The sequence below is a fragment of the Hemicordylus capensis genome, chromosome 1, assembly GCF_027244095.1.
Source record: "Hemicordylus capensis ecotype Gifberg chromosome 1, rHemCap1.1.pri, whole genome shotgun sequence".
Classification (NCBI taxonomy): domain Eukaryota; kingdom Metazoa; phylum Chordata; class Lepidosauria; order Squamata; family Cordylidae; genus Hemicordylus; species Hemicordylus capensis.
The window spans coordinates 307,912,781-307,925,606 of record NC_069657.1 but is presented as its reverse complement, the minus strand read 5'-3'; the positions used below and the strand labels follow the sequence as shown (position 1 = coordinate 307,925,606).

The 12,826-nt window shown below is 43.2% G+C and overlaps 1 protein-coding gene across 10 annotated transcripts in view; it reads left to right on the top strand.

Annotated features, from left to right (window-relative positions):
• The window catches only part of FILIP1 (filamin A interacting protein 1), a 129,978-nt gene extending 117,666 nt beyond the window's left edge, over positions 1–12,312 (top strand). For 8 of the 10 annotated variants that reach the window (XM_053286920.1, XM_053286919.1, XM_053286926.1 and 5 more), the window contains 2 exons: positions 1,002–1,225; positions 10,575–12,312. In XM_053286920.1, the coding sequence (XP_053142895.1) occupies positions 1,002–1,208 (207 nt within the window). In that variant the 3' untranslated portion in view covers positions 1,209–1,225; positions 10,575–12,312. The remainder of the gene's footprint in view (positions 1–1,001; positions 1,226–10,574) is intronic. The other 2 variants (XM_053286921.1, XM_053286922.1) reach the window with 2 other exon arrangements.
• The last annotated feature ends 514 nt before the right edge of the window (positions 12,313–12,826 follow it).

Genomic DNA, 12,826 nt, shown 5'->3' with positions numbered 1-12,826 from the left:
CAGGGAAATGCTTGACTAACAAGCAGAAGGTTGCCGGTTTGAAGCCCTGCTGGTACTGTATCGGGCAGCAGCGATATAGGAAGGTGCTGGAAGGCATTATCTCATACTGTGTGGGAGGAGGCAATGGTAAACCCCTCCTGTATTCTACCAAAGAAAGCCACAGGGCTCTGTGGGCGCAAGGAGTCGACACTGACTTGACAGCACACTTTACCTTTTACCTTTAAAGACCCTTCAGTGAGATGGGACCATCTATTGTCCTGTTATTTCATTCATTCATCAATCAATCTATGCAAACATTATTCTATTTAATGGCCACTGTTTTTTGTGTCCACAGCCTCTTTAACACAAATAGTTAATCTTCTTAGTTTCTATTTTTCCTCTAGTATAATGCTATCAGATTCTTCACCAGTCTCTGCTATACGTTCTTCATTTCTATTACTGTTTCCCCTCGTTCTTTACAACAGAAGTTCTGCTTCACTTAGCTATACAGTCTTGCCTTGTTTTTCCATCTGCACATGAGGCAGTACGGTAGATTAACAGGCCCAAGAGTATTACCACTAAGGACTATCTCCCATAGATTATATGGTATGCCCCAGTTTATATAATTAAATAGTGGTTTAATAGAGAATTTATTTTGTGAGCTGGTTCTCTACAGGCTTTCTCCAAGGAACTAAGGGCATGCATGCCCCCGCCTTCTTGTGTTTATCCCCACAACAATCCTGTGAGGTAAGTTAGACTTGGCTGACCCAAGGTCATCCAGTATGCTCCATCCATAGAAATGCACTGCTATATTCTGTGTAAGAGAACTGCCCAGTATACAAAGGAATTTATTTCATTTTTGCTGACTGCCCTTGACTCTGATTTGGTTTCAATATACTAAGGAGTATATTTTTCCATTAAATAAATTTTTCCATCAAATAAATGAAAGGAAGGAACACAACAAGAAACTTTCCTAAAAATCTGACTTTGTTCCATCACTGTTCTTCTTCTTTGTCTTGCAGACAGGACAGGATGGGTCATCTCAGAGACCTGCACCCACCCGAATCCCTGTGTCTAAAGGTATGAAAGCCGGAAAGCCAGTAGTGACAGCCCCAGGAGCAGGAAATCAGACCAAATTCGAGCCTCGTGCCGAGACTCAGTCTATGAAAATAGAACTGAAGAAGTCTTCAGCCAATAGCTCTCCTACCCTTGGTGGGGGGAAGGGCTGAGGGCAGTGGCTAAGGGGGTATGTTATGGAGGTTTTACTGCTACCATGGAAATAAGCCCCCCTGTCTGTTGAGTTGTTAGTGTTTGCACATGCTAATGGAGTCTACTAAAGTTGTCACTTCTACTAATATGTGTGTGTCTTACCTAGTGAATGTAATAATCCTCGGTGTTGGCTTGAGATCTCACTAAAAATATATGTCATTCAGCAATTTCTGAAATGGGGCTGCCGTTTTCGGCAACTGCTCTCCCTGCCTCCATTTTCTTAATAACACATGCACCATGTTCTTTGCCACGCATGAGCGTTCAGTCAGTACTTCGGAGGCAACTGAATAGTTCATTAGAGAAGCCATGGAGGTGATAATTCAGTAGCTCATTTTAGAGTTGCGCTGTTAGCAAATCTACTTTTGCGATTCCTAAGACAGGAACTGGCAGTATGGAAATACTTCTTTAAATACTACTGGCAGATATTCTGTGAACCTTCAGAGAACCAGAGACTTTTGATCTAGCAAATATTTTCTTGCAGCTCAAACAGGATTTGAGTGAAGGCTCTCTAAAATTAGTTGAAAGCTTCTCAGTGATGTCAGTGAGCTGTGGATTCAATTCACAGTAAGCAATCAAAATTAGATCTCACTTTGTAATTTTTGGTTTTAGGAAGATTCCGGTGCAAGCCATGGGGTGAGTGGGGTGTGGGTGCCGGGAGAGTAGAACTACTGACTGCTTTTGCTTATAGATGGGTAGAGCAGAGAGAGGTTGTTCGTAAACATACATGTTCCTCAAGATCGCACATCTCCCCCACCACCACCTCTCTCTCTCTCTCTAGTAAAGGTATGGGTTTGGTGGTATCAACTAGATTTGTGTGTGTGTGCCTTTTGATCATCCTGGAGTTCTTGAAGTGCCTTGCTTTTACTTTTGAAAGCATGTTTTAAGAGTGGAAATTTGTGTGAATATGTTTGATTGACTGCCATAACAACTGTGTTTGTCTGAAAGAACCACAATTGGAATGCACACTTCCTCTGAAGGAAGTGTCTACAGAAGTAAATTAAACAGAAAACTGCAACCTCTGGCTGAAGTAACAGAAACTTTTGCCAGAGAATGCTTAAAAAAAACACAACCAAACCTCATTGCGTTGAATGATGTAGCAGTTCATCAGCGCCAGCATGGCATAGTGGTTTAAGTGTTGGCTATGACCAGGAAGACCAGAATTCAAATCCCCATTCAGCCATGAATTCCTGGTCACTGGGTGACTCTGGGCCAGTCATGTATCTCTTGGCTGAACCTACCTCACAGGGTGGTTGTGAGGATAAACATAAACATGTATACCATTCTGGGCTGCTTGGAGGAAGAGCGGGATATAAATGTAAAAATAAAAATCACTGGCACCATTATGGAGGGAAGGAAAATGCAACAGCACGAAAACCTCATATAGAACCAGTGAAAGTTAAAAGTGAAATGGCTAAAGCACACTAAACTGACTAGTTGATTAGGTGGCGGTACTGGGAATTTGTGTAGCAAAGAGGTTGTTGGATTATTTTAATGTTGTTATGAGGTAAGAATCTGTAACAGGAAAAGAGCCAGAAATCAAGAGGTGTAGGTGATATATGAATGAAGGAATTATAGAATTGCTGGTGAAATGATACTTTGGTGTGTCGTTCTGCTAAAGGTAAAATATTTGAAACAAAGTCTAGTGGAAGATGAGCTGTTTTTCTTCTTCACTAGTGTACTGATGGACTGAAGCCTTTATGGATATTTCTCATTCCAGAGGAGCAGCCATATCATCTGCAGCAAAAACAGACAAGAGTCCTGTGGCACCTTGAGGGCTGACACATGAAGCTCTTTTAGGCCAGAGGGAGCCCACTTAGTCATCTGATGAAGTGGGGCTGGATCACAAAAGCTTCTGTTGCCATTCATTTGTTAGACCTTAAGGTACCATAGGACTCCGTAAGATTATTCACATGAGTGATAGGATGGGTGGGAAGGCAGGGATGGACCTACTTTCCCTACCAGATGACAGTAGATGACCCTTTAGGTGCTTAGACCCTTTAACGCAGGTAAAAGCCTGGGTACAAAAACCTGGGCTTGCAAGGGAGGCAGCACTGGGATCGGCCTCAATCCTGGCACTGCACATGAGCAGCCCTACCCTACCTTAACCTGGGTAGCGCTGCTTGTGTGCCTAGCCTTTGTCTTTAGTGATATTTCCGTTTATTTCACTGGGCTAGCAATAGTCGACCAATAATAATTAAAATGCTTACATTATCATATTGGGTTTAACTTAAATTAGTCAGTAGGATTGCTCAAATACAGTCTCTCAGATTGATTTTCGACTGGCATTACCATATAGCTAAGCTATACATTTTTCTTTGGAGTCATTAGATTGCAGCACATATGGGCATGCAAAGCTGCCTTACTCTGAATCAGACCATTGGTCTATCTTGGGCAGTATTGCCCACGCTGACTGTCAGTAGGGGGGTGCACGAAACCGGTTTGGTTTGAATCTGAACCAGCTCAGTCCATGTCCGGATCTGGCCAAACTGGGTTCAGTCTGCTCTGACTATTGAATCAGATCCAGCCTGGGAGCTATATTCTTGTAAAGTGGAATGATATGCATACACACACACTGTACAAGTAAAGGGGCATTCCCTAGGTGACAGAGGCTGCTCCACAGGGCCAGTTGCAGAACCATTTGCAGGGCTGCGGGGTGGGGGTGGGGAGCTGCTCTAACCCCGGCTGGTGTGGCTGCAGGTGCCACCACTCACCAAGCATGCTCTTCCCTCCTTTACCAAGCCGCTGGCTCGGTTCTGGTCTCAGTGCATACGATTCGTGATGGATCATAGACCGAACTGGCCCTGGTTCAAGGAGAACCGGTTCAGGATGAGCCTTTTGTGTTCACCTCTAACTGTCAGCAGATCTTCAGGATTACAGAGGACACTCTTCCCAGCCCTCCTGGAGATCTCTGGGATGCAACCTAGGACCTTCTGCAGTCCAAGCATGTGCTCTGTCACAGAGCTATGGATGGCTCCAGTAAATGTCCCATTGGTAGGAACTGATACTAGAACATAGGAACAATCCTGTTGTTTCCATAGTTGTGTTAGCAGAAGTTCAAGGAAAATATGTTCATATGGAGCTGAATAATACTGCAAGCTGATTTTCTGTGGTTCTAAAAAATGGTTTATAGCAGAAAAAGTATGAGAGTCCATTTTATTAATTTACTTTGCAGAAATAACTGCCTGTATGCAGCCCTGGAAAGTACTTCAAAGAACCACTAACACAGCACTGTGCCAGGATCAGGCACAGATAAGTGCCAGATTGATTTTTCTGGGTCTGAGTTTTCTCCAGCTACGCTGCACACAAACATTCATTTGTCTTGCTAGTCGCTTTGCTGCCTGATCCCTTTTCTCTCTTGGATAGAAATACCTACAGCAATTCACTGTGTGTTCTGATTCACATGTGCACAAAGCTCCTAGCCTCACATCACTTCTCCCTTGCTCCTTCCCTGTTCAGCCACTTGCAGAACTAGCAACTGCAGTAGCTCTGCTTCTCTCTCCACACAAAGAAGCTAATGTTTCTATATGGAAAGGCATGTAGAGAACATCACTTTCTACATGGGTGTGAATCACAATGCATACTGTGACTTGAGTGGCATCTGCATACATCCAGTTAGTGCAGTCTTTCCCGGGAGGATACCCACTGCTCTCCCCACACCACCCCCTAGATGGGTGCCAGGAGCTGCTTTTTACATACAAGACTATCTGTTCTAGTTGTTGGGATGGCTGAGGTGTGGCTTGTGCAAGGAGCCTTGAGAGGGCTGCAATGCATCACCTGCCCATTATACAGAGACAGAAGAGAGATTTTTGCCCTCATCACCACAGTATCTTCAAGCGTGGCACTTTTCTTTTCCGTAGAAGTGAGGGAAGCCATTTACTTCTGTGGGAATAAGGAAAAGAGTACATTCAGGATGCTGTTGTGTCAAAGACAAAATCCACCTTCTGCCCCAATTCAGGGTATCCTGAGGCTCAGTGAAGGGACCTATATGAGAGTAATGAGAGTGGGTGGGCAGGGATTTGCACTGCAGTCTCCTTAGGACTGCAGGACTGTTTCATTGGCCTTTCAATAAGATGGCAGCTAAACCTGTTGCCTGCATCTGGTGAACCCTTCCACTGAGAATTGAGCCTACTACCCCTATCAGTGTACCTCCATCCTGGATTATGTTTCCTGGTCATACCATTACACAATATTGGGGTTGGTTTTTATATATAGGTATGCTGATAGAATACCAGATGGTGCCTTGTTTTGTAGACAGGAAATTTTGTCCTGGGAAGATTGAAAGCCAGTTTACTATGACATACCTGGGCTGCTTCTGATTGGCCAAGGTGCAGTCTTACAGAGTCTGCGGTGGTGGTAGGTTTTCTCTCCCCCCCCCCACCCCGCAACATGTGTGCTCGCTCTCTCTCGCGTTCTCTCTCTCTCTCTCTCTCTCTCTCTCTCTCTCGGAAAGTTTGCATGATTTCATTTACCATCAAGCCACACTGGAAAGAAATGTGATTTGATCATGCAGCTGCAGGGCGGCCTCACTGTGTGCAAAATCAGTACATATGCTTTATGTCTGCTTTCTGCTTATTGGGTTGTATGAACTGATCCTCATGTCCAAGAGTCATCTAACTATGTCTGAAACCAGATTGCTAGAAAAGGAAATGTAGTCTCTGTGCACTATCAATTTATGCAATTAAAATCTGGAACATAAAAACAACCCTGCTTGATCAGGCCCAAGGCCCATCTAGTCCAGCATCCTGTGTTTCACACAGTGGCACACCAGATGCTGCTGGAAGACTACAGGCAGGAGTTGAGGGCATGCCCTCCCTCCTGCTGTTACTCCCCTGCAACTGGTACTCAGAGGCATCCTGCCTATGAAGCTGGAAGTGGCCTAGAACCCTCCGACTAGTAGCCGTTGATAGACCTGCCGCCCCCTTCCTTAACTTTTAGGGAACTTTAGCGAGCGGGCGGCGGGAGAACTCCCTGCCGTCCGCTTGCCTTGCTGGCTGGGCTGCAACTGGCTTCTAGGAAGCCTTTTGCGCAGGCGCGCGAAAGGCTTCCTAGAAGCCAGTTGCAGCCCAGCCGGCAAGGGGGAAGGGGACGGCAGGGAGTTCTCCTGCCGTCCTCTTAAATGGGGCTAGATTTGGAAACAAGGGGGCGGCAGGGGACCTCTGGGGAGCTTCAGGGGGTGGCCGCCAGCCGAGGGGGACTGAGCTTGAAGGGGGCGGCAGGGACTGGGAGCGATCCTGCCGCCCCGATTATGGCTACGAGAAGCGGGAGCCCACGCCGAGGGAGACTGAAGCAGGCGGCACCCTGCCGCCCGATTACTACAAGGAGTACAGTACAGTACAGTGCCTTACTTTCATGGAAGGGGTGAGTAAAGCCCCCCCCCTTTTTAAGTGGAACCCCCCACCCCAGTGCCGTTCGGATGTCGAAAAATTCGTAAGCGTGCGGCACTTTTTTCCGTTCATAAGTCGAAAATTTCAGATGTCGAGTAGTTCGTAAGTCGAGGGACCACTGTACTTCCATTTGCTGGTCCTAGATTTGCTGGCAATCAATTTCATGGGATGACCCCTGATTTTAGTGTTATGTGAGAGGGAGAAGAATTTCTCTCTATCCACTTTCTCCACACTATGCATGATTTTATAGACTTCTATCATGTCTCCCTGCAGTCGTCTTTTTTCTAAACTAAGTAGCCCCATGTTTTGTAGCCTTGTCTCATAAGAAAGGTGCTCTAGGCCCCTGATCATCTTGGTTGCCCTCTTCTGCATCTTTTCCAGGTCTACAATGTCCTTCTTTAAATGTGGTGACCGGAATTGTACGCAGTACTCCAAGTGTGGCCGCACCATAATTTTGTATAAGGGCATTATAATATTAGCAGTTTTATTTTCAATCCCCTTCCTAACGATCCCTAGCATGGAATTGGCCTTTTTCACAGCTGCTGCACATTGCGTTGACACTTTCAACGAGCTGTCCACCACGACCCCAAGATCCCTCTCCTGGTCCGTCACCGACAGCTCAGATCCCATCAACGTATACTTGAAGTTGGGGTTTTTCGTACCAATGTGCATCACTTTACACTTGCCAACTTTGAACCACATTTGCCATTTTGTCACCCTCTCACTCAGTTTGGAAAGATCCTTTTGGAGCACCTCACAATCAGTTTTGGATTTCACTACCCATTAATTCCTAGGAACATTCTGTTGCTGTATTGCTGTTCTTGTAGCAGTTGTTAATATGGGAACACATGGCTCTCTAGTTTGATATTGGTGATGGACTAAATACAGTGCTTATCTGCTTAGGCACCCTCTCAAGATTAACCCAGGTTTAAGGTCATTTTGATTACAATGTAAGGATATCACACTTGCATTCTAAAACCATGTAAGCTAACACCTGGCTGTGTTTTAACTGGCTTATGGCGCAGGCTACTACAGGAAGGAGGGCTTTAAAGGCCTCCTCCATGCTTCTGTTGCACAGCAGCTGCTGATGTTGCTGGGCTTGATTCAAACTGTTGTTTGCTGGCAGTGAGATCATCTTTTTGGGCTTATTTTCATCTAGGTTCATGTTTTCCTTTCTTGAATCAGTGTAATTCCCTTAATCTTGACTGAGCTTTCAGAAGAGCTTGAGATAATATTTTGTTGGAATAAGAGTTCATTTAAAAATGAAGTCATCTTACTACTTGGGCTATGCTCCACTCTGGGATTTTTATAAAGAAAGAAAAATTAATGGTTGAGTTCTTTGGAAATGACATGGAACACAAGCAGAAGTGAATTTTGATGTAATTTTTACTAGCCTTCTGGAAGACACAAAAATTATACATCCCATTAAAGTTTTAAACAATTTTCAAAATTGTTTGAAAACAGAAAAGGTACACCCAGATGCCTTGCATTTTAGCAGGGGGTTGCTACAAGGCATATTGCCTTGGATACACAAAAACAAAGGCTGAATAGTGAAGAGAAGCTTAATTAAAATATCAGACGGTGTGACTTGTTGTTCTTTGACTTTGTGCAGACTGTTCATTGTGAGTCTTTATTGTAACCTCAGAACTGTTAGTTGTGATATTTGTTATCTGGATATGAAATAGGTGTGTGCCAAATGCACATTACTGTATAAGCTCTTAAAGGGCAAATGTGAATGTAAATCATAGGTGTAAATCATTTCAAAATACTTGGAAAAGGTGACCTGGCGATAACCTTCATTAATTTCCGTGGACTATACTTTTCAAGTAAGTGTGCTTCGGGATTGACTGTCTGAGACAAGTTAGTGCCATCTACTGGTAATCTTCTAGAATAGTTATTTTTTAAAAATGATTGTTTTATTTGGCACATTTCCATACCGCTACATATGCAAATCTCTGGGCAGTTCAAATCTAAAACACAATTAAAATGTTAACACACAACAATTTACACTTACAATATAGATAACAGATAAAAACTCTAAAACTTCAAACTTTAAATTTGAAGCCTGATTAAACAAATACGTTATTAATTAACATTAATAGATTAAACAAACCTGTTTTATCAGGATTCCATTTTTTCTCATTTATTTAAATGTGCCGATGCACTCATGCACATCAGTAGCTTGCAAGAACTGAAAACTGCTGTAAACTATATTCTTCAATTCAAAAATTAATGTTAGCAATTCTCCAAGTTAAACCAAAAACAAGCAGAGCAGGACGTGGCCAACCCATGGAATAACAATTAAATTGAATGGATGATAGGAGTCTGCCTGAACCGTGGTTTGAGCACTTTAAAGGAAAGTAGAAAGGGAACTTTAAGAAAACAGAGAGCACCCTTCCAGCTTACTGCTGGGGTGGTGCGTGTCCCAAAAAGCCCTGTGTGCCATCAGCACACGGTGTTTGAGCTGTGCTTTGAACTGCATATGCCTAATGGAGGATATCTACTTACTGTATCTTCCTGATCAAAATCTCAGTGCATTGCAGGCCATACAGGTCATTTCCCCTGTTTTTTTCAGGGGGACAGGGCTGGCCTTAGGGGTAGACAAGCTGATTAGTTGTCCAGGGTGCCTACCTGAAGGGGATGCTGAGCTTAGACAAAACGCACAGTTGGGCAACACTGATAAACAGAACGTGGAGAAATGAAAAGGCACTCCTTGCCCAGGGTACTATTTATCCTATGGCCAGCCCTGCAGGGAAATATTTAGTACCAAATGGAGATGCTTGTTTAAAAAGTAACATTTAGATAAGGGTATCTGTTTTTATAAGCTTGGATGTTTCACACTGACTTCTGGAAAATTCTGGACTCTGTAACCTTTTCCAGTGCGTGTTGACTCAGAAGTTTCCGTGAGTTTAATGGAACTTTCCCCCCTCATCTGTTTGGAATTAGGAACCTAATATACCTATTTGGATATTCTAAACATTCAAATAGCTACATTTGAAATTAAATATTTCCTCTGTAGAAGAGTTGTCTTACCGCAAATTGCTGCAATTTTGCCCCCTACTCTCACCTGAGTCCCTTGTGCATTCCCTGAAAAGCTCCTCCTGGGGCAGAGGGACCCTTGGGAACAGGATGACATAGGGGGCTGCAACGGGAGAGTCCACCAATCCTGGCACAGGTGGCAGCTTGCACTCAGGCACTTCCAATTTCTAGAAACTTCCTACTGCAACCCATCCACCCCCAATATCATTCCTAGTGCTTACTGACTCTCAGTAGCTTGGTGGGGGGGCAGGGGTCTGGGGCTTCAGTGGGGAGGATGGAACATGAAGGCTCCCCTTCCATGAGCTCTCTTCCACTCATGCCGCTTTGACTACAAGTTTGGTATTACCAGCTACACTTTGGAATTATGTGTAGGAAGGAGCTGAAGAAGGACAGAGATGTTCTGCAGGTGAGCAGACTGGATTGTGCCATGCCCTTGCTTTCCAAACGCAGGAGCAGCATGCCCTCAGTTGTTAAATACTCTGCTTTTCAACAAAATGTTCTCAAAGCATTTTACATAGCAAGTTACGAGAAAATGGTTCTCTGTTCCAAAAAGGCTTAGAATCCTGCGCGCATGCACAGAGCAATAGCCACTGGAAGGATGCTGTGTTGGGGTTGAATAGGGACACTTGCTCTCCACCTATTAAATAAAGCGAGCCATCACTTTAAAATGTGAATCTTTGCCCAGTAAATAGAGGTCAGTTACTCCAGGTTCAAATCTTTCCTTTGGCAATTTTGGTATGGAGAGTTCTGCCCTGCCTTACTTGGTTCAAGTGGCACTTTGAAGCTTCTGTAATGTATCAAGCCTACTGATGGGATTAAAGAATTAACAGTATAGGTCCTCCTGGCCTTTCGTGTATTCCCATGGTAACTATGATTGCCTTGCTCTGTTTCTTTTCCCTTTAGAAAGCATCGTAATTCATCAGTTACGCATGAACTCCAGATGAGATGCCATGCCAAGTCTGTACTATACGTGTGCACTTCTCCACGCCACCTGGTTGGATCACTGCCAAAGCACCACCTCCATCACTGTGATCTTCCATGCTACTGATCACTTACGGAAGTTTGTTATTGCTTCCACTTAAATCTGGGTTTCTTTTGCAGATTTTATTTTTTTTAAGCAATGTTTGACTTTTTGAAATGAAATGGAAAAAAAGAACCATGTCTTTTGTGCCAATTGAATTTTACTCAACTTTGCAAAGCCTTTGAATCAATTGGTAAATGTTGGATAATTTTTGTTTGTTTGGTGTAATACATAATTTATTTTTATAATACACTTTGTAATTCAGAGTGTTTTTGTTTTTGCCAAACCTTCTATTGACTGTGGCACATTCATTTGCAGAATACACTGTCAAAATTGCAAAGTGCCAATCTGTATTTTTTCCTGTTGGAGATTATAGCGATGTTGACGTGACCTCAACAATGGCACCTTTTAAAGGAAACTCACAACATTTCCTAGCCATAACGTGACTGTGAGATTAATTGCCCTAAAGACTGCTCTGTGGGATAGTATGATTATTTTTTGCACTGCGCTGTGGTCTAACATAAAACTGAATACCAACAAACCAAAGCCTTGAAACTGTGTAAGATTTAAGAAGTGTTTTTAAATGTTGTAAGCTGATTTCTATTATATAATGTGTGCTTTTTCATATACCTATACCAAAAAGGTTCCTCTTTATCACACTGTAACAAATAAATTTTCACAAGTGTGCAACAGTAATATGGTGTCCAGATTTTACCACTAGTGTCAGAAATGGCTGATATGAAGCATATTTTGATACCAACTCATGCTGGATGAGGATTGCAATTTTACAGTTGCCCCATTATAAGGCACAAATACTGATTTAGTTTTGAGATTAAATACTGTAGACTGATCCTGTGCAGAATCTGGGACATCATTCAGTGAGTTTAGACATGCCTTACTCTGCATAAGATGAAGTTACAAAGTACTAGCTAACTGGTTCAGTGCTGGACTTGTTATCTTCTTAGTTTGCTACACACTAGAAGACAATGTGGGGTCAGGAAGACCTAAATTTATCTGTAGTAGGGATTTCGGATTCTAAACACATTCGGCAGTTTTTGTGGTGATGGCCAGGATCCAAAGAAGTGCTGGGTGCCCCTTCTTTGGCAGCATTTTCTGCCAGTTTTGCTTTCCTGTTTCAGCCCTTCCTGCTGCAATAGTTCCTCTGGAAAATTCTTCAGTCCTCACTCTTGTGGGGAGTGAGGGACTCTAATGGAACATATGGGCCTCAAAGCCCTACTGCATACAATTGGAACTTGTGTGTGTGATCATTCAGTGCTTGTTAAAGGCACACTAGAAAAGTATATATTTGCAAAACGAAAATCTGCTGAATTCTTAGATTTATGCTGCTGTTACCAAATTTGGGGCTGCTTTGAGCACATTACCCATGTGTGATTTCACAAAAGTGTATGCAAGAATCTCTACACTAGAAAAAGCCACCTTACTCTTCTATACCTCAGTACTTTCCTTGAAACTGAATGCAGTTTTTGCATCATGCCTGAGCTGGTAACACTGGCAAAGCATTCTGGGAATTGTGTGGCAGTCACATTTTTAAACTGTAAAAAGTGACTCATTTTAAACAATGCTTTTTCAATAAAATGCTGTCTCTGCATTCTTAAGCTACTTTAACATTGTTTGTTTCACATTGTTTCTGCCCTTTGACTTTCTAGGTTGCTGTACAATATTTTTAATAGTATAGAAGTACATTAAGGAAAGTGTCTGATGAAAAAAAGAGTGTATGGATAACACTACTATGTAATGTTTAACACCAGCCGTGTGCTTTGCATTGTGCAGGACACTGAAAGCTTGTAATACTGGTCATTGCTTCCCCAAATGGATTAATGGATTGAGTGCAGTCGGTATAATCCAAACCAGTGCCTCATCAACCCCTCCCTTGTTAATTGGGACCTGCCAATTGCAAAGAGCTGGGTATTGCATCAGGGTACTGCCACGTCAGATATGATGTGGGCCGTCTGCAGGTGGGATTACCAATGTCTCTTTAAAAAGCAGCTGACTTGGGTCAGGGTCACAGCATTGGGGGAGTGGGTTAAACCTTTGTCGTTAGATATGTTGCCCAGTTTAAATTGACCCCCGTATGTGTATCTTTCCATGACTAACAGAAGCTGGGCGGGGTGTG